The sequence below is a fragment of the Lithobates pipiens genome, unplaced genomic scaffold (assembly GCF_037356315.1).
Source record: "Lithobates pipiens isolate NorthernLeopardFrog02 unplaced genomic scaffold, aLitPip1_a1.2 Scaffold_19, whole genome shotgun sequence".
In the NCBI taxonomy this organism is placed as follows: Eukaryota; Metazoa; Chordata; class Amphibia; order Anura; family Ranidae; genus Lithobates; species Lithobates pipiens.
In genome coordinates, this window is record NW_027507764.1 from 127,870,424 (window position 1) to 127,891,499 (window position 21,076).

General features: G+C 43.2%; 1 protein-coding gene across 2 annotated transcripts in view; it reads left to right on the forward strand.

Annotated features, from left to right (window-relative positions):
- The window catches only part of MACC1 (MET transcriptional regulator MACC1), a 99,265-nt gene extending 80,850 nt beyond the window's left edge, over nucleotides 1-18,415 (forward strand). For both annotated transcript variants that reach the window (XM_077491251.1, XM_077491252.1), the window contains exons 3-5: nucleotides 9,492-11,533; nucleotides 12,877-13,065; nucleotides 15,999-18,415. In XM_077491251.1, coding sequence (XP_077347377.1) covers nucleotides 9,492-11,533; nucleotides 12,877-13,065; nucleotides 15,999-16,214 — 2,447 coding nt within the window. In that variant the 3' untranslated portion in view covers nucleotides 16,215-18,415. The remainder of the gene's footprint in view (nucleotides 1-9,491; nucleotides 11,534-12,876; nucleotides 13,066-15,998) is intronic.
- The last annotated feature ends 2,661 nt before the right edge of the window (nucleotides 18,416-21,076 follow it).

A 21,076-nucleotide genomic window follows, 5' to 3' on the forward strand; every position in this document is an offset into this window, starting at 1 on the left:
AATTAACATTTGTGACGTGGCAAATTATGAAATCTTGAAATGCAGAGCACAATTCTCTTCTTTAATGGAATAATAATGAATCTGCTTTTCTGGTGATACTGATGGAGTTATTGCAAACTAATTTTCAAAGACTTTTTTTTCTAGTGATATTAAAAATAATATTATTATGCTTTTTTTTTCATTTGGGAAAATTACTACAACACCATTATCCTGTAGTTTTTAAGATCAAAGATACAACTATGGTGGTGTCCCTTGGCAATTTTAAATATAGCTGCCTACTCCCAAACTGTCATTTGAAGTAAAACATATAGCCAAGTATTATTTTCCACAATTTTTTTTATTGTGCATTAAAAAAAGAAAACAAATAAAATTAGACATATTATCTGCCAATAGAACTTAACCAAAAAGTGCATTCTATGCATCCAAAAATATAGAAAATATACCAAGTAAAATTATTATTATTCAACCAAAAAATAAAATAAAAGCCTCATGCATGTGTCTTGCTTCTTAATATGGAGGGTCAACAATGCCAAGAGTTTTTGAGAGCAGAGGTCCGTCATCCGGAGATAATTTCGAAAATCATCCAGATTATTCTCCTGGAGCTCCCGCAGCAAAGGCATGTGACATAATTGGTCACGATTAATAAAGCAACCAATTTTTGGTTTAAGAACGCCTCCTCCTCCTGTTCCTGGACTGGACTTGGGTCAAAGCAATAACTCCAAGGCCAATTATAAATAAAACGTTATCTCCTCCGATTCCACAACATGTCTGGTTGATGAACAGCCGTTCAGAAATGAACTGAAAAGCAGGAAATGAAAAGTGCAAAATGAAAAGCGTGAATCAACACTCACCAAACTTCTACTAACACAAAAGTAGCAGAAGGAGCCCAAAAGGTGGCACTAAAGAGCTGAAAAACTCAGGTAGTACTTCAGTATGTTCGTGTTTGTTGGCTGACAATTCCTTGCCGTTTGTATGCAAGACAAAATCCAGGCACACGCCTTCGGACAAAAGTCAGAGGTTTTGCCTGCGGAAAATACAATCGGAAAATCCGTTCGGAAAATCCAATTCTCAACCCAGCAGTGCAGGATCATTGTTTGCTAGATTGTAGACAGCTACTCTGCACAGTGTCAAGCATTCTCATGGTGCGGTTGGGCTGGTTGCCAGCACCTTATAACAAAACTACTGTATACTTGCCTCCACTTCAGCAATGCAGTGTGTAGGAGCTCCCTTATTGGCAGCTGACATCTATGGCTGGTCTACTTCCAGGTTCCAATCTTCTGCTTTTGATGATGTCACTTTTGCACATGTGGAGGAGTTCACTCATCTTGACAGATGCTGAGATTATACAATGAGCTGCTAGTGCACTGAGCTGCAGTGTATAGCATGAACAGGCAGGTAAGAATACTTTAATGCAGAAAAGACGTAAGGGTTGATGGGTTGATTTACTAAAGGCAAATAGACTATGCACTTTGCAAAGCAGTCTGCAAGAGCAGTTGCTCCAGATCTTCGTAAATAAGCAGAAGCTCTGCTGACTTCCATCACCCAAACCATGTGCAAGCAAAAATGCAGTTTTATTAATTTTCCTTGCACGCGATTGGGTATTCTTTGCAATGTGAAACTTTACCTCATTTACCAAGTTCTGGAGCAGCTGCACTTGCAGAGTACAGCTGCACTTTGCAAAGTGCACAGTCTGTTTGCCTTTAGTAAATCAACCCCATAGATAGCATTAAAAGCCTGCCTGTCCATAAACTTCTTTTTAAAGTAAAGTTCCTAATTACTTGATCCAATGATCAAATGGTCACTGCAGCTCCAGCTCTTTGAGGCCTAGTGTAATTTAGCATCCAAGTAACATTTGCTTACAGCCACATTACCAACATTACTTATGTAGCAAGGTCATTTACCTCTTTTGGTCTAATGGGAACCTCCAAGGCCAAAGATAGCTGACATCCTTCAATATGTGGTGGGTTGTGAGGCATAGTGGATGCAAAGATGGTGAAAATCATTGGGTGCCAGACACTTCTTGGATGTAAAAGAGGTTTCATTTATTTTGACAGTCCTTTTTATATATTTTGGGGGAAAGAGAGTTAGGGCCAGGGAACCCTTAGTTGCAAACTCAATTGTCAAACTCCGAGATTTGGATAGGAGGACAGCCATGCAGGGAAAGGCCCCAGCAAGGCACCGCTCCTGCACGTGCAGGATTGCTGTCTTCTATGGTGTCTTCTATGGTAACAGTCCTTTAACGGTTCCTCACTCAAACATATCAGTTCTTTCGGCTTCACTACAACTGCTCCTTGTAGTTCTTCAATACTGACCTCCTGTTCTCTCACTACACCCACTGATTCACTGACTATGAATTCTGGTTGGGTCCCTGACTTGATCACTGCCTGAAGTTTCCCGATTCTCCACTGTGCCCTTTGGTGAGAATATGGTTCCGGTACTTGTTTCAGTTAAACGCTGTGGTCCCTGGTAAAGGCGATTGCTCCCTTTGTGGCTACAGCTTCCCTTCTGCCTCCAACTACTGACTGGTTCTCCAGCTGGCAGAACCGTCACTTCTGGTTGGACTGCAAGCCGCAATCCCACCCTGCGCTGCTCTCTCACTTCTGGATAGGCCCTCACACAGCCTAGCAGCCAGATGCCTCCAAAATAGGCCCAATCTCCGGCCTAGCAGTCCAGGGCATACAACACACGTCCACCCAGACAGCTGTCCAGGTGGCACAGAACACAGATCACCTGACCTCACCTGAATATATGCACAGAACACAGATCACCTGACCTCACCCGAATATATAGGCTCTCCCAGCAGGCCAAGGGATTCAAGAAAATCCATGCCCATTGGCTGGGACACCCACATAACCATAACCTGACCTTGGGTTGCTCTTCTCGTATCTAGTACCACCAAGTACCCGGCCACCTAGTGGTAGAAGACAAAAGTGCAACAAGGCCAAGCTTAGGGAGAAATCAGTAGATCCCTATCAATCGACCAAGATAACTACTCTTGGAAAGTAAATTTGTGAGGAGCTCCCTGACTAACTCCAGGGTGCTACACTTAATTTTTCCATGCAGCCAGTGGCGGCCCGCCCATAGGGGGTGCCCGGGCGCCGCCCCCCCCTCTCCTTAGGTGTAAAAAAAAAAAAAGTAAAAAAAAAAAAAAAGTAAAAAAAAAACTAAAATAAAAAAAACGGGCCCTTTAAGACATTAAAAAAAAAAAAAAAAAAAAAGTCATTTAACAATTTAACATAGTGTACTGTGGCGCCGGTCACAGTGCACTATGAGAAGCGCCACGTCCATGCAATCACAAGATTGCATCCATGGCGCTTCATTTGCGGGTTAAAAACCCGCCTTGCGGCGCACTGCAGAACGCCGACTAGCTTCCGCCCGTAAAATCACTGTGATTCTACGGGCGGGAGCATTGTCATTCTTAGACAGGCAGTCACTTCCGGCTTTCGGCTGCTTCACGAAACCCGGAAGTGACGTAGGCAGCTCCGTTCCTTAGCCCGAGCGGAGCTGCCAGACAGTGAGAGGTGAGTCACCGCATAAAGGCTTTCTAGCCTCTACTTTGTGGAGAATGTTCGTGCATTTAGCTGAATGAATGCAAAAAGCTTTCACAGCCAGAAAGGTTTCCCCAGGCCAGGCAACTTTTGCCGTGGCCAATCAGAGAATGAGCTCTGAAGGGGGAACTCCACGCCAAATTTCAGAAAAAAAATTTGACGTGGGTTCCCCCTCCGAGAGCATACCAGGCCCTTAGGTCTGGTATGGATTCCAAGGGGAACCCCCTACGCCGAAAAAACGGCGTGGGGGTCCCCCCCAGATCCACACCAGACCCTTATCCGAGCACGCTACCCGGCCGGCCAGGAAAGGGGGTGGGGACGAGCGGGCCACCCCCCCCCTCCTGAGCCGTACCAGGCCGCGTGCCCTCAACATGGGGGGGTGCCTTGGGGGAGGGGGGGCGTGCGCCCCCCCCACCCCAAAGCACATTGTCCCCATGTTGATGAGGACAAGGGCCTCTTCCCGACAACCCTGGCCGTTGGTTGTCGGGGTCTGCGGGCGGGGGGCTTATCGGAATCCGGGAGCCCCCTTTAATAAGGGGGCCCCGGATACCGGCCCCCCACCCTATGTGAATGAGTATGGGGTACAATGTACCCCTACCCATTCACCTGTGAAAAAAAGTACAAAAAAAAAACACAACACAGGGTTAAAATATTTTATTGCACAGCTCCGGGGGTCTTCCGTCTTCAGGGGTCTTCTCGCCGGACTCCTCCGCTATCTTCTTGTAGCTCTTTTGCTAGCGGAGGAGTCCGGCTTTCTTCCTCGCCGCCGGCCTCTTCTCCCGACTTCGGGGGTCTTGTCCCCCTCTTCGGTTCTTCTGCCGGGCCACCGCGCCTTCTTATAGCTCTTTTAGAGGCGGTGGCCCGGTCTTCTGCTGCTGCTGCTGCTGCTGCCGTCGCCGCCGCCCATTCTTCTTCTTCTTCTTCTCCAGGAGATGTTGCCTCGACGATCTCCCTGGCCGGAATGCCAGGGACGCGCTGCGCTGCCACTTTTATAGAAGAACAATGGGGCGGTGTCACATGGGTTGATGTCACATGGGTTGGTCACATAGGTTGATGTCACATGGCGACTGTGACATCAACCCATGTGACCAACCCATGTGACATCAACCCATGTGACACCGCCCCATTGTCCCTATATAAGTAGCAGCGCAGCGCTTCCCTGGCATTCCGGCCAGGGAGATCGTCGAGGCAACATCTCCTGGAGAAGAAGGAGAAGAAGAAGAAGAAGAAGAAGAACGGGCGGCGGCGGCGGCGGCGGCGGCGGCGGCGGCAGCAGAAGACCGGGCCACCGCCTCTAAAAGAGCTATAAGAAGGCGCGGTGGCCCGGCAGAAGAACCGAAGAGGGGGACAAGACCCCCGAAGTTGGGAGAAGAGGCCGGCGGCGAGGAAGAAAGCCGGACTCCTCCGCTAGCAAAAGAGCTACAAGAAGATAGCGGAGGAGTCCGGCGAGAAGACCCCGAAGACGGAAGACCCCCGGAGCTGTGCAATAAAATATTTTAACCCTGTGTTGTGTTTTTTTGTTGTACTTTTTTTCACAGGTGAATGGGTAGGGGTACATTGTACCCCATACTCATTCACATAGGGTGGGGGGCCGGTATCCGGGCCCCCTTATTAAAGGGGGCTCCCGGATTCTGATAAGCCCCCCGCCCGCAGACCCCGACAACCAACGGCCAGGGTTGTCGGGAAGAGGCCCTTGTCTTCATCAACATGGGGACAAGGTGCTTTGGGGTGGGGGGGCCGCACGCCCCCCCTCCCCCAAGGCACCCCCCCATGTTGAGGGCACGCGGCCTGGTATGGCTCAGGAGGGGGGGGGGCCGCCCGCTCATCCCCACCCCCTTTCCTGGCCGGCCGGGTAGCGTGCTCGGATAAGGGTCTGGTGTGGAACGTAGGGGGTTCCCCTTAGAATCCATACCAGACCTAAGGGCCTGGTATGCTCTCGGAGGGGGAACCCACGTCAAATTTTTTTTCCGATTACATAAGGGGCGTGTTTTATGAGAAGTGGGAGGGGCCAAAATGGTGGGCGGGGTCATGATGGGCGGGGTCTGGCGCCCCCCCATCCAAAAACTTCACCAGCCGCCACTGCATGCAGCCATCAATGTCCTGGCCCATACCCCTGGGGGTACATGCACCACAGATTTGGAACCACTTTATTAGATCATCTGACATTTGGGGCAAGAAAAATTGATTCTAACCAACATTTAACCCTACAAGATGTTAGGAACATTGGATCTAAAGTGCAATTTAGGATTTAATAGGAATGGAAAGCTCTGATATGTTGATTTTAATGGTTGATAAATTTAAATGTTAAAATATTAACTTGGATGAATTGATTATCTGGATTGGGTCATAGAAATTCACTCTACTTATATTAGAGATGGATATACATGTTAATACAAATAACATTATTGAAATGATATAGCTTTCAAATGTTAATCTTTTTTTTAAATGTAGGGACAAAAAAATATATTATGTACAATTGGGCAATAGCATGTAACAGTAGGTAAAGGGCTTAAAGCGGAAGTAAACCCATCGATCTAACAGTATGAAAAAACAGTTACAGTGCCTTGCGAAACTATTCGGCCCCCTTGAACTTTTCAACCTTTTGCCACATTTCAGGCTTCAAACATAAAGATATAAAATTTTATTTTTTGTGAAGAATCACCAACACGTGGGACACAATTGTGAAGTGGAACGAAATCTATTGGATTGTTGAAACTTTTTTAACTAATAAAAAAATGAAAAGTGGGGCGTGCAAAATTATTCGGCCCCTTTACTTTCAGTGCAGCAAACTCACTCCAGAAGTTCAGCGAGGATCTCTGAATGATCCAATGTTGTCCTAAATGACTGATGGTGATAAATAGAATCCACCTGTGTGTAATCAAGTCTCTGTATAAATGCCGGAAATGTTAACTGTCACATTGGTTGTGCTCTCAACCAAACTGTCAAACCATCCAATTGCTGGTGTCATAACTGATCACATGTGCAGCTTCATGGCAGTTAAAGATCAAAAGGGAGGCCAAGATGGTAGCTTCCTTGGCTGAAAATGATAGGAGGGTTTACTTCCACTTTAAGCTATCATGTAAGTAGGGGTCCAGTTAATACCGCTTGCAACTCATTTTGTGCTAATTGTTGTAGTATTGAATTTACTCAGCTTAAGTATGATACATTCTAAAGTAATTTAGTGGGACTTTCTGTGGCTGTACAAACCATTTACATGGTCAAAGAGACAACACAGGATGGATGTTAGAAAGAATATAGACATCACTTACATTTGTTTTGTGGCCTTGCTACTTCCATGGTCTAACCTTCATTGAGTTTAAAAACCATTTACATTTCCTTATGTCTTCATGTGACAAGGTCTCTTTGCTAATGTTTAAGAGAGTTTTGCAAGGCTTTGAGAACAGCAGAGGAAGCAATATTATCTGTAGAGCATGCTTCATCTCAAACCTATGCAGACAAATCTCTGGTGAAGGCTAAGAGCAGAATGTTCAAATAAGGCTTCATGTACACAGAACGTTTGGAAACCTCTTCTGAATGCTGGAAACTTGACAGCTGGTAACCAACATTTAAAAATGTCAGTTTTGCCGCTTTTACATACCACATTTATGCGCATTTATGAGCGTTTGCGTTAAGAAGTGTTTTTTAAAGATAACCTCAGGTGACCCTCCCAAATACCCACAATGCATGAAAAACAAGTATCATTAACTATTTCAGCCATTCTGTGAGGGAAGAGAGAGCAGTGTACTTTAACTGTGGATCCCATCTCTCTCTCTCCCCCCTCTCTCTTTCCCTCTCCCTCCCTCTCTCCCCCTCTCTCTACTTCTTCCTCTCCCCTATCTCTCCCTCTCTCTTTCCCTCTCCCTCACTCCCTCTCCTTCTCTCTCACCCCCTGCTCCCTCCCTCCCTCCCTCCCTCCCTCTCTTTCTCTCTCCCTCCCTCTCTTTCTCACTCCCTCCCTTTCTCTCTCCCTCCCTTTCTCTCTCCATCCCTCTCTCTCACCCCACTCTCTCTCCTTCCCTCTCTTTCTCCCTCTCTCTCTCCCCCTTCTCTCTCTCTCTTTCCCCTCCTCTCTCTCCCCCTCTCCCTCTCTCTGCCTCTCTCTCCCCCCCTCTCTCCCCCCTCTCTCGCTCTGCCTCTCTCTCCCCCTGTCTCTCTCTCTCTCTCTCTCTCTCCCTCTCCCTCTCCCTCTCTCTGCCTCTCTCTCTCCCCCTCTCTTCCCCCCCTCTCTCTCTCTATCCCCTCTCTCTCCCTTTCCATCTCTCCCACCTCTCTCTCCCCCTCTCTCTCTTCCCCCTCTCTCTTTCCCCTCCTCTCTCTCTCCCCCTCTTTCTGCCTCTCTCTCTCCCTCTCTCTCCCTCTCCCCCTCTCTCTCAAATGAGCATAAATGTGAGTTACCATGTTTGTGCATGTTTACAAGTATTTGACATTTGAAATGCCAGTAAACTACAGTCCTGAATGTGATTTTTCTGCTTTCAAAAAAAGTCAGTAAACTCAACTGCCTCTAAACTCCTATAAACGACTAAGTTTATATGTAGACATAGGATAACATAGAGGTGAGTTTAGGGGCTGCTGAAAATCTCCATTGGAAGCCAGTGTGCCAAATATAGAGCACCCCATAGCAGGAACTACCTGCACAAGGAGCTTCATGCAGGATGCCCAAGTATTATTTTGAAGAAAACTTCAGATTTTAAAATATTGAAAAGTCCAGCTTGGTCATAATCTGGCTCTGGACTCAACCTACCTATGTCCACTTATAACTGAAACTCTAATTTGGGGGAAATAGCTGAATGTAAAGAAACATGCCGGCAATTAAAAATTATGAAAAAAAGGCGGGGTCCCCCCCAATCCATACCAAGCCTTTTGGGTCTGGTATGAATTTTAAGGATAATTTCACGTCAAAATGAAATAAAAAGACTGTGTGGGGTCCCCCCCCAAAATCCATACCAGACCCTTATCTGAGCATATAGCCACCAGGTCAGGAAAAGGAGGGGATGAGCAATCGCCACCTTTCTGAATCATACCAGGCCACATGCCCTAAAAATAAGGGGTGCTTTAGGGCAGGGGGCTCTATCCCCCCATCCCAATGCACCTTGTCCCCATGTTGATGGGGACAATGGCCTCTTTCCCACAAACCTGGCCATTGGTTGTGGGGGTCTGCGGGCAGGGGTCTTACCAGAATCTGGAAGCCCCCTTTAACCCAACAAAAGAAAGAAAAAACTCTTGCCCAGATGAAGGCTTCTGCCATCTGCCTGCTCCACCGTCTGCCAGTTCTTAAATAGCTAAGGGGGAATCAACTGGTTATGGCCCCAACCCACAGTGACATCATCATCCAGGAGCATGTTGGGTGACTCCACCGCTTAGCTATTTAAGGAATGTCAGACAGTGGAGCAGGCAGAAGGCGGGAGCCTTTGGCGAGACCAGATTTTTTTTCTTTTTCAGGTCTGGCGCACTGCGTGGGCGTTGTGATTGACGATGGATTTACTTTGGGGGACATTTTTTTTTAAATAAAGGAATTGTCAAAAACGGTGTTGTGTTTTTATTTGCTTTTTACACTTTTTTTGGTGAATGAGTAGGGGTATAATGTACCCCATACTTATTCATAAGGGGGAGGGGTTGTTGTGGGATCTGGGGGCCTTGTTTTCATTACATTCATAGCATGGTTTGTTTGTGTTATTTACCTGCAGATCTTTAGTGTTAAATACCGCACTTTTTTTTTGTGAATTTAATTTTTTTTTTACCGCATGCAATCATTTATGCAAATGAGCCACGTGACCATGTTATCGCATGCGGGAGCCATTAGTGAATTAACCCCAAAATATTTTGAGTGGTATATTTAACAGACCAAAAAGGTCCAAATAAGAGAGTTTAATGTTTAAGTACACTTTAATTTTTGAAAAAATGTTGTGTTCATTAGTTTAACTGTTGTATTTTTTTATTGTACAGAAACACCAGGAAAAGAATTAGATCTTCTTATTGACTGGTCCGATGTGTTCCATGACCATGTGCAGACTACAACAAAGCGTGCCAACCCTTTTTGGAATGGACTTTCTGAATCCAACCCTTTCTTGGATGATGTAGTTCAAGCTAATACATTTTCAAAAACGAATGTGTCTATCCTTAAAGAGGACCCACTCATGCTGTTTAGACATTCAAAAAAAAGAAATTCAATATCAAGTTCTGGGGATGAACTTGATATAGATAAATTCCTGGAAAATTCACCAGCAAGCAGACCTGCTAGATCTAAAAGTGTTTCTTATTTGGATGTCCTAGATGTTAATGAATTGAATGCACCAAAAATTGATGACCAGATTCTGGCTCCAGACTTGGAATGGCTGCAAAATGACCGGGAAGCCTATAAGATGGCCTGGTTGAGTCATAGGCAGCTGACAAGATCATGTCTTGATTTAGACATTATAAGCCAAAGCCCAGGATGGGCACAAACACAAGCTACAGACACACATATAGTCTGCAAAGTAGATCACCAAGGTGGTTCTGTGACACTTCCTAGCTCTGACATTACCATTCATGTCCCTGAAGGTCATGTAGGTCCTGGTGAGTTTCAGGACATCTCCTTAAAAGCTTTTCTTGATCCACCAGAATCTCTCAACAGTAACCTTTCAACTACCGTTAGTCCTTTTTTGGAAATAACATTAAGCAACATCAATACAGTTGAGGCTCTCTTATTGGAAATGAAAATTGCAGCTGAGGTAAAGAACGATCCATACAGCCAAGTAATGACAGAGATTGCAACCTTTTATAGCTACAATAAAGATGGCCCATTTGAAAAAATGGCAGATGGTTACATTTACAATAACATGCTACAAATCAAGTTACCTATCCTGAGTCATGTTACATACATAGCAACTGCAGCTGCAGTCAAATCTTCTCAGAGCCCAGCTAGATCTGTATTTAATTACATCCATAAAAGTGTAACAGTGGCAGTGTATGGGCCCAAACATATCCATCCAGTCTTCACTACAGTCTTAGCAGTTTTTGGACACAACTATATTCCAGACAAACTTAAAGTCGATGACATCAAAAGACAGGGAAAAAATATGCCACCTCTAGTTTTCCAGCTCTGGGGAAAACATCAGTTTTGTCTTGACCCTGTGCAAGATATCTTTGTTAATCTTGATACAAGTGGCTCAAATTTTTCAGTTAAAGCAGTAGATAATAATAACGAAATCAAAGAACCACAGTTAAAGAGCGGCAAAACAATTCGGACTCAGTTTCCCTTTTCATTGGAAGGAGCTCAAGAAGTTTGCCCATTTGTTTTTTCAGTTCAGATCCAGGATTCTAAAAGGTCATCGGTTATATCAGAATTCACAGTTGGCACTCCAAATCCTGCACCCAAAATACACGTCACACCAAAAAATCAGACTCGTTTACAAAAACGAAAGGAAATAATGTCTACACCTGTTCTGCCAGCTATCCATACTATCAAATATCCAAAGTTCCAAGATAGAACATTAAAGATCAACAACTTTGCAGTGACTTTAAAGACTGTTTTGCGTCAGCAAAAGATTGATTACTTCTTGGAATATTTTAAAGGAGACACAATTGCACTTCTTGGTGAAGATAAAGTTAAGGCCATTGGTCAGACCAAAGTTAAAGAGTGGTACGTTGGAGTTTTAAGGGGGAAAGTAGGTCTTGTTCATTGCAAAAATGTAAAAATTATTTCCAAAGAGCAAGTTATTGACTTTTCAGATGTTCATTTTTCAACCAAGTTGCTTTTGGAACAGATAGCACTGCCGTTTAAAAAATTAACATACATCTACTCATCAGTTCTGTCAAATGTGTCAGAAAAAGTATATGACTGGAGATACTTAGCTGATGCCCTTGGATACTCCCATTTGTCACTAGATGACATTGCTCACACTCTTCCTTCAAAAGAGCCGGATAGAGTTGCTGCTGTGGTAAAAAAGCTAAAAGAAGATTGTCATGCTGACTCTAAAAAGAGAAAATTTCATTATGAACTTATTATGGTAAGTCTTCATGCCTTACAAAGTTAGCTAAAGTTAGTGACTAGTGATTAGGTTTTCCCAACTAGTTGGATATTTTCAATCTTCCTGGCTTATGTATTAAATTAGTAAATATGCCATTTGGATCCCATACAATTCATCTGGAGAATGTGCACTCTTGCACTTGCTGAACCTTCTCTAACAAATAAACAGTATCCAGTTAGGGTCCCTCTTTTACTGAGTAGCCAAAGGCTAAATAAATATTGTCTAAATACATGAGATGTGTATTTTTACTTGAAATCTGGCATACTTTCTGGAAGTCTTGATTTGTGGTATAATCCAGCATAAAACAACCCCAGCACTTTCCTCCATGCAGGAAATTCCAGTAATACAGACGGTCTTGAAAGGTTACTGGGCCTGTATTCTCCCCCGTGTAATTTTGCAAGTAGACTGTAGTGGGAGGAATATGATAATTAGATCAAAAATTATTTCTTGAGTTTTTCTTTGAAATAAAGCCAAAATCAAGGAAAGGTCCCAGAAAATCTTTCAGCATATTATATATATTATAGTATATTATTAGAGACTAGAACTTTGGACAGGGTTGTCGGGTAAGAGAGGGCATCAACAAAGGCGATTTTCATTGTAACATTACTTTACACATAACCCCAGTCTATTTCAGATCTCAGGTCCTCAGTGTAAATTATAATCCTTCCAACCCTTTTCCACCAGCACAAGGTTGTGTAGGAGTCTATAAAAATACAAAAGTAATTTGTATTAGTCAATATGTTTATCTTCAAATGCATAAAGACTTTTTATTTTTAAAATGCCTCAACAACTCCCTTAATCTGTCCTCTTCATTCCAGGCCCCATAGTAGCCACTGGACTACTCTGACTATTGGCCACTGGGCATGGTAGCTGTTTACTCCCTGGCTGTTGGTTGCAGCTAAACTATTTACTGAACTGCTGTCAACTCGATCAGTTATGTACAGCATCATCTCAGACCTATTTATATGACAACTACTCCAGCCTTTACACACACAGTTTGCCTAGAAGAGAGGTGCAGGAAAACAATAAGATTTCTAACTTCTACAGTTGATGGATTTTCAAAAGCTATATCCACTAGTAACATGCACTTGGGTATATAGCTACTGAGAAATATGCTAGTTATTTTTATTGGAAGTTAGCAAATCAAAGCAAGAATATGACATAGTTTTCTGCCTGATTTTCTACATCGCCCAAAAAAGATATATCGCTTTTATTTACTAGACAGGTTAGTGATAAACAGCTCTGCAATCTTGTAATCCTATTAATCATGGCTCTATTTACTTTCTGCTGACGTTATATTTACTTTCACATTCTGTATGTAGGGTCTGTTGAAGATGGACTGTCAGGCATTAGTAGCTCATCTTACACAAGACACGGTGATTCTGACTGCTGCTGTGCAGCTAGGCGTACGTTGGAGGGAGCTGGCAGAGAAGCTAGCCAGACTAACAAAGCAACAGATTGAAGCCTATGAAATCCCTCATCAAGGAAAGAGTGGAGAAGTCAGTTTACAGGTACACCAAGGAAATCACATGCTGTTATATATTTTTACTATGCAGGTAATTAGAGGGTATGTTTGCATTTTTACATCCATAAATTGAAGAGATTGGGTGACCTGAAATTTATGGTTGCTGTTTCTAACGAGAGTTGATTACCGTATATACTCGAGTATAGGCCGACCCGAATATAAGCCGAGGCCCCCAATTTACCCCCAAAAAAACTGGCAAACTTATTGACTCGTGTATAAGCCGAGGGTGAGACATGCCTGTCCATCCCTGTGTGTGTGTCCGTCCATCCCTGTGTGTCCGTCCATCCCTGTGTGTCCGTCCATCCCTGTGTGTCCGTCCATCCATCCCTGTGTGTGTGTGTGTGTCCATCCATCCATCCATCCCTGTGTGTGTGTGTCTCCATCCATCCATCCATCCATCCCTGTGTGTGTGTGTCTCCATCCATCCATCCATCCATCCCTGTGTGTGTGTCTCCATCCATCCATCCATCCCTGTGTGTGTGTGTATCCATCCATCCCTGTGTGTGTGTGTGTCTCCATCCATCCATCCATCCGTGTGTGTGTGTCTCCATCCGTGTGTGTGTGTGTGTGTGTGTGTGTGTGTGTGTGTGTGTGTGTGTGTGTGTGTGTCCAGCCTACCTGTGTCCCGAGCCTTTGTCCCGAGCCTCCGTCCCGTGTCGTGCCTTGCCTTCGTCCCGTCCCGTCCCGTCCCGTCCCGTGCCTTGCCTTGCCTCCGTCCCGTGCCCTCTTCGTCGGCGGCCATTGTAAAATTCAAAAGCCGCGCCTCCTCCTTCGCCTGTGATAGGCGGAACACTGAATTTCCCAGCAGCCTGTGTTCCGCCTATCACGGACGTCGTATCATCCTCGTCCGTAGTACGAGGATGAGACGATGCCCGTGATAGGCGGAACACAGGCTGCTGGGAAATTCAGTGTTCCGCCTATCACAGGCGAAGGCGGAGCCGGAGGCGCGGCTTTTGAATCCTAGAATGGCCGCTGTCTGTCTGCTCGACACGCTGATCGAGCGGGCAGACAGCGATGACTCGAGTATAAGCCGAGGGGGGCACTTTCAGCCTCAAAAAAGAGGCTGAAAATCTCGGCTTATACTCGAGTATATACGGTACTTTTTTGCATGATAACATATTCCATTCCCTTGAAATGACCATGACCAAAAACTCCAGGAAGCTGTAAAGCAATGTACAGGGCTCAAACTGATACTCACAGTAGGGTTGTAGAAAGCAAGAGCCCCTTGCTGCTGAGCTGCCTATGAACAAATAGTACATTTCCACTTTTCATGGAAATTCCCCTATTTTAGAAAGGAACATGAGGCTGTGTTAGGAAGCACAGGGGCAAGGTATAGCAATACATTTCACGTACCAACTAAATCCTATTGAGGAATTGTCCAGGAAACATTGCAGCTGCACTAAAGTTGGATGGTACAGCATCTGCATTAAAGGGCACATGAAGTCCAGCCAAAACTCTTATTTTGTATGTGTATAGTGGGATTGGACTAGCACCCCTTGGATTTTTACTGCTATTTAGGGCTTCTTTGGGGAGCTTTTTTCCCCAGTTAATGTCATGGTAACAACATGTTTCACTGAGGGAAATCTGCACCAGGGACACAATCTTCACCTACTCCTACACTTGCTTTCTGGTAAAACCATTATAACTAGGCACACCCATTCACACCTGAGCATTTTATGGCACAGTTCTGTAAAGCCAGCCATACATAGCTTGAGGCTGGTTTCACGTTTATGCAAATTGGATGCAGGTTTTCAATTCGCATGACAGTAGAGTGTGATCAGCTCTCAATGGAGTCAGTTCACACACCTCCGGGGTGGCCAGGGCCCACATTTGGAAAGGGTCCTGTGTGTCTTTGGCTCTGAATCAGGTGTGAATTCAGGCAGAAATTCGGAACTGATTCACACCTGAATTAGGGAACAGGGAAGCACCAGACCCCTTGTTGTGAGCCACGGCCACAACATGTGTAAACCAGGCTCAAATCTTGACCAGTTTAGGAGGGACAGGCTGACATTCGAGCTATGTATAGGCAGGCTGATTGTATCCAAGTTGATCCATATATCAAAAAAAGAGCTCGGGAGGAGATCATGTACTAACAATCCGTTGTTCGTAAAACAATCATCCCCACTTTGCTGAGATCACTGATCAGATGCCAATCTGCAGACCTTTTTTGATCATGCCCCTTCAACTGAAGCCAGATGTTCAGTCAGCTTCTATCGCTCCGACTGCTGTACACACGGCCCAAATGCTGGCCAGTTTCTATTGAACCGGCCAATATCCAACAATACTTAGCCCATGTGTATGGGGCTTAAAGCGGACCTCCACCCTAAAGTGGAACTAACGCTCAGAGGATTCCTGCCCCCCTCCGGTGCCACAATTGGCATCTTTCCGGGGGTAGGGGGGTAGAGGTACCTGTATAATACAAGTATCTGCACCCACTTCTGGGTATAGCTAGCTGCAGAATAACCGCAGATGCCCACCCCCCCCCCCCCCCCCCCTCCATTGTGTTCTGGGAAACACACAGTTCCCAGAACACAATGGGGACCAGTGAAGACGCGCATCACGACTTGCGTATGCGCAGTAGGAAACTGGGCAGTCAAGCCACAACGCTTCACTTCCTGATTCCCTGACAGAGGATGGTGGCAGGGCAGCAGAGAGACGAGCGATTGCCAACATCACGGGCACCCTGGATCGGTAAGTGTCCATTTATTAAAAGCCAGCAGTATTTGAAGCTGCTGGCTTTTAATACATTTTTTTACGGTGGAGCCCCGCTTTAAGATAGTATTAAAGCCAATGAGCTATCATAAGGGCCAGGAAACCAGATTTTTTTACATGGGGGTCAGCAATGACAGCTCTTGCATTTCTTTCATGACAGGTTTACTCTATATTGGACATTACTTTAATTTTGATATATATTTGCAGATGATGTGGAAGCCTGCCTTTGATTTTCTCTATACCTGGGCAGCTCACTATGGAGAGAGCTACAGAGACGTTCTACAAGACCTGCATTGTGCATTGGACAAGATGAAATATCCCATCACCAGGCAGTGGAGGGAGCTGACGGGAGCACTCATCTTTGTGAACTGTTTGGAGATATTCCGAATGACTTCATTTACCATGTTAGAAGATGAATTGTGAATGCAGACAATTTCATGATTATTAGGCCTGAAAGACAAATGGACCTTTTTGGATTTATATGTACATTTATTTTCATGTACATGTACAGTGAGACTGGCCATTTATGCAGTTACTTACTGGTTTTTCTATATGTGTTCTGGCTAATTTGATTTTGCTGTATAATATCAGTGTCATTAGCAACATTCCAGCAGGCAGGTGCCATAGCAACTCAAACAGTGTTCTAAAATTACAGAGCGACTAGTGCGGCAACATACTTTGCCTTTTGTATATAAATGCCAAGTACACAAAGTGTCCTTTTGTCTAGTTATATATTTATTTTTAGTTTCTAGAGAAAAGTGTTTTTAATCATGTTTAACTTTTTATATGCTCAGTGTCAGTATGTATAATGTATTATAAAAGTAAAAAAGTTGCAACATACCTGAATGATATCGATACTGTGATGTTACCATATGCATTCTTTTTATGTTTAGCATTTACACTGTGATAACCCCTTGTAAATGAGTTGTTCTATTTATGATGCCAGTTGTTGTTACAGAACTATGAGATTACGTGTATATTTAACATGCAGCCCAGCTAGTGACGCCTCAGTGACTTTAAATGTTCATAAAAAGTTTTTGTAATAATAATACATATCATTTTTTTTATCTGAAAATAAGTATCAATACAGAAAGAAAGTAAATTGTAAAGTAGAGGTGGGTTTGATGTTTGTTCTCAAACTGCATTGCATTTCTATGTCACTCAGCTCTGACTTTAACACTAAGGCAGCACTGTGTTGACATTTACTGTGTTTATCATTTACTGTATGTGTGTTTCTCCAGTTGTGTATGCAGTTATTGTACCATTGATCCTGTTATCTGCAACGTGATCTAGATGAGCATTGGTCCTGATTGGCCAAATTTACCAGAATTGATTATTTTTTAGGGATGTGTTCAGGTTCAGGTCGGCCCTGAGTTCAACCTGAACCCAGGCTGTTTGCAGTTCCATGAACTGGCTATCTAAATGACCAGATTTGGCTAGTTCATCCACCAGTCAGAATGATCCTCTGGCTGCTGCAGCTGGAAGTCATTCATTTAGTGGTAGTATCATTACCTCCACTAAATGGCATTTTTTTTGTGCCTGTTCCTCCTTAGAATCCCAACTACACCCTGAGTCACTAGATACGGGTCTGTTGAAAGTCCTGCCAGTAACACATTTCCTGTCCTAGGGTAACAATACTCATTTATCATGTTGTACCTATGGAGGAGAAGCATTGTTTCCCTAGGACAGGAAGTAGGTTAGGACAATAGAGCACTTTCTGATTCCTTTTACATATGGGGTATGGGTATGCATTTGACAATAAATATATTTTTTCTTTTTAAATGTTACTTTTTAGGAGTAAATAGTACTGATGTGTGACTTCACATGCAGGTTTAAGGTATAACTAAAGGCACAACATTTTTAAAAGTTTTGGGTAGAGTGGAAAAGGATTAAAACACCTGTCACTTTTTATTGCTGTCTGTGGCTCCGTTAGGGAGATTCATCCTCTCTATTTATCCTGTTTACCATTAGCATTGAAAGTGAAAGTATAAGAAAATTCCACATTTTGGGTTGTCCCCAAAAAAGAAATAAAGGGGAAATATTCCAATGGGGACACAAGTTCAAGTTCTGATGTCCTGGGGCTCCTTAAGGGTTTCCTTAGTTTGCAGGTATTTACTTTCACTTCCCGTTTTGGCTATGGGACAGGAAGTGAAGGTAAATCTCCCCAATGGGGCTCGAATGGCAAAAAATAAACTGACAGGGGTTATAACCCTCCCTTACGCTTACAAAAATGAAAAAAGTTTTGCCTGTAGTTCTACTTTAATTTATGCCCCAAGCATGTTATTTAAAGGTATTGTATTTTTTTTTTATGTTGCCCACATTAAATACCCCCTATAAGGACCTCTAATGATAAAATCTGTGGCTTGAGTTTCCAGGTCTTCATTACCACTGTAGATAGACCATTGCTCTCACACATATTATAGATCTCTTGAATTTGTTATGAGTTCACATTTGCAGATACAGATATTCCTCATTTAACTAATTAGCCATTTAACCACTACTCGGACTTACGAACCGACTCTCCCCACTATAACGTTGTGTATTTATATCTTTGTATTGTACAGTACATCATTTTCGTTTTTGTTCTGTACTTATGCAAATTAAAACAACGTCATTGAGCTGGAGTTTTTTATCACAATACAGTACAGTACAGTAGTTAAGAATTCTTAAAATATTGATTATTTGTGATTCCTCGTTTAACGACCAATTTATTTAACAACCTGGAATGGAACCTGGTCGCTACGTGAGGAGTACCTGTATTATGAGCAAAAGTACAGCTGTATTCTAAAATGCTAAAAATAATTCACATAATTCTTTAGGCTTTTTTATTTTTATTTTTATTTTAAGAGTGTTAATATAGCACAAGAGTTCCAAATGCTACCTAAATATAGAACACAGTGGCATTGACTCCAAAGTTTCAGTAAGCAGATGAAGAAGTTAATGGACATGACTTATTGCTGTAAGATTGAATCCTCTTGTGGCTACAGCATTCAGGTACTGTCTCTGCAAATCGTTCAAGAAATTGTATATTGAAAGTAAATAGAAGTCTATTTTTCTTGGGATAGAATCTGAACGCATTGTAAATAAGGATATCTATCTGTGTTATTCTGCCCAAAGAAGAATTGTGTGTTTAATGTAGCACAAAGCCATATATTGGAGCTCAAGATTAAATCAAACCGACCATGTGTACAGTATTCATTACATGATACCCACACGTTTAAATAGTTTTAAGGTGAACAGTTATGACGTACAATTATATACAAATATTTGATATGTTAGTGCAAAAGAGCTTTAAAAACAAAAGGCCCCATTATGCCAAAATGTATTGTATTGCCTATACCATTTAATCAAATTTTTATTTTTATTCCTACAATGCAGGATGTAATAGTGACAGAATAATACGTAGTTGCTATGAGCAGCACAGAGTGGCCTTATTAACAGGCAGTTATACGTGAGTCTGTGTGTATTTATAACTTATGGTGCAGAACCAAAAACATACGTAGACCCAAGAACAAATATTTTATATATTGTAGTTTGTCAGTCCTTAGATGTGGTGGCTGCATTAGATTTCTTTTTTAGGCTTTTTCCCTTTTATTTTCATCTGATGATCCTGCCAGTAGCACACTTTATGTCCTAGGGTGACAACACTACCTCACCACGCTGTACCCATAGAGGAATAGCATTGTTACCTTATTACCTTAGGACAAGAAGTGTATTAGAACCAAACAACTTTCTCTCTCCTCATCTCTATTACATAGGAGCAGTGACGCACCTAGTATATTTGATATCCTGATATATATCATATATAAGTCATGACAGAAAAATAAAATAAAATGTAAAGTGGTTATAAAGCCTGGACATTATTTACCTTAATGTATAAATGCATTCCCTGGTCTAAGGTACAAAAATCCCCATTTATACTTCTCTACCTCAACCCAGCACTGTGCCTATCTACAGAGGCTCTCTCCACTCTCTCTGCTCACAGAGGCAGCAGCAACTATTGGCTCCTGCTGGTGTCAATCAGATCCCATTAGCAGGGAGCAGGAGATGGGACTGAGTCATAATTTGTGTGTTAATAAATGGAAAAAGCATGGCTTGGGATTGAGCCCACTTGTCTACCACTATTGCAAGAGGTTTGGTATGAGGGCAGACACAGAAGAGGAGGAGTAGACAGAGCCGGAGGTGGATCCCTCAAAAAGAAGTTCAGGGATGGGACCCTCTGTGCAAAACCATTGCAAAGAGCAGGTTAGTATAACGCGTTTGTTATTTTTTTATTTTTTTTATTATCTTTACAAATGCTTTAAGGGTATAATCAGGGCTGTCTTTAAGGCAGGGCAAAAGGGGCAGCTGCCCTGGGCCCCATCATTGTTGTGGGGCCCAAAGCAGCTGCCTCATACTTTCCAACTATCCTAGTTTAAATTCCATTGTCCCTTAAAGTTTTAGTCCTGTGCTGTGTCGCCATATCTCAAGTTGTGAAGTTTGGTTACTAATGCTGCCCAGCTCTGCCCTATTGCCATATACAGATAACTCACCCGCAGATCCTGTGTTTACATGTAAATAACCGGCATTGATGTGTAAATAGTGACGGCATTCATTTGTAAATAGCCGTGGACTGCTGCATTGATATGTAAATAGAGGCAGCATTCATATGTATATCATGCCACCTTGAGGTCCTTTCCACCATCATTTCTGCTGAATGCTGTCCACTGGGGAGGTAAAGGGTCAAGTTTGAAAGTCCTGCCTACATCTGTGCTCATTAAACCTACCATCAACCTGTTCTGTAAAGGTAAGAAAATTGGAGGTGGAACCCTTTTTCAAAACAACATGGTAACACAGCCCTGTGAATTTTGTTACATGTGAATACACACATCTCAGCCGATGTGTGAGGGTGTTATTATCAATTCATGGCATTGCTGTGTATCTGCTAAAGGGCAGCATATTTCTGTGGTGTCAGGAAAGCGATTTTGCATGCATTCCCGACACACACAAATGTGAATGTAGGCTAAATGTCTCAGTTACATTGGTGGTCAGGGTAAATATTCTCATTACATTGGGGCTTGATGTACAATCCTTTCATTCACACTAGTGGCTGGTGTCAAGGCCCCCCTCACATTAGTGGTCAGTGTAAATCCCTCCTTACACTAGTGGTCAGTGTAAATCCCTCCTTACTTTAGTGGCCAGTGTGAAGGTCCCCCTTACATTAGTGGCCAGTGTAAATCCCCAATACATTAGTACAGTGTAAATCCTCATTACATAAGTGGTCAGTGTAAATCCTCATTACCTTA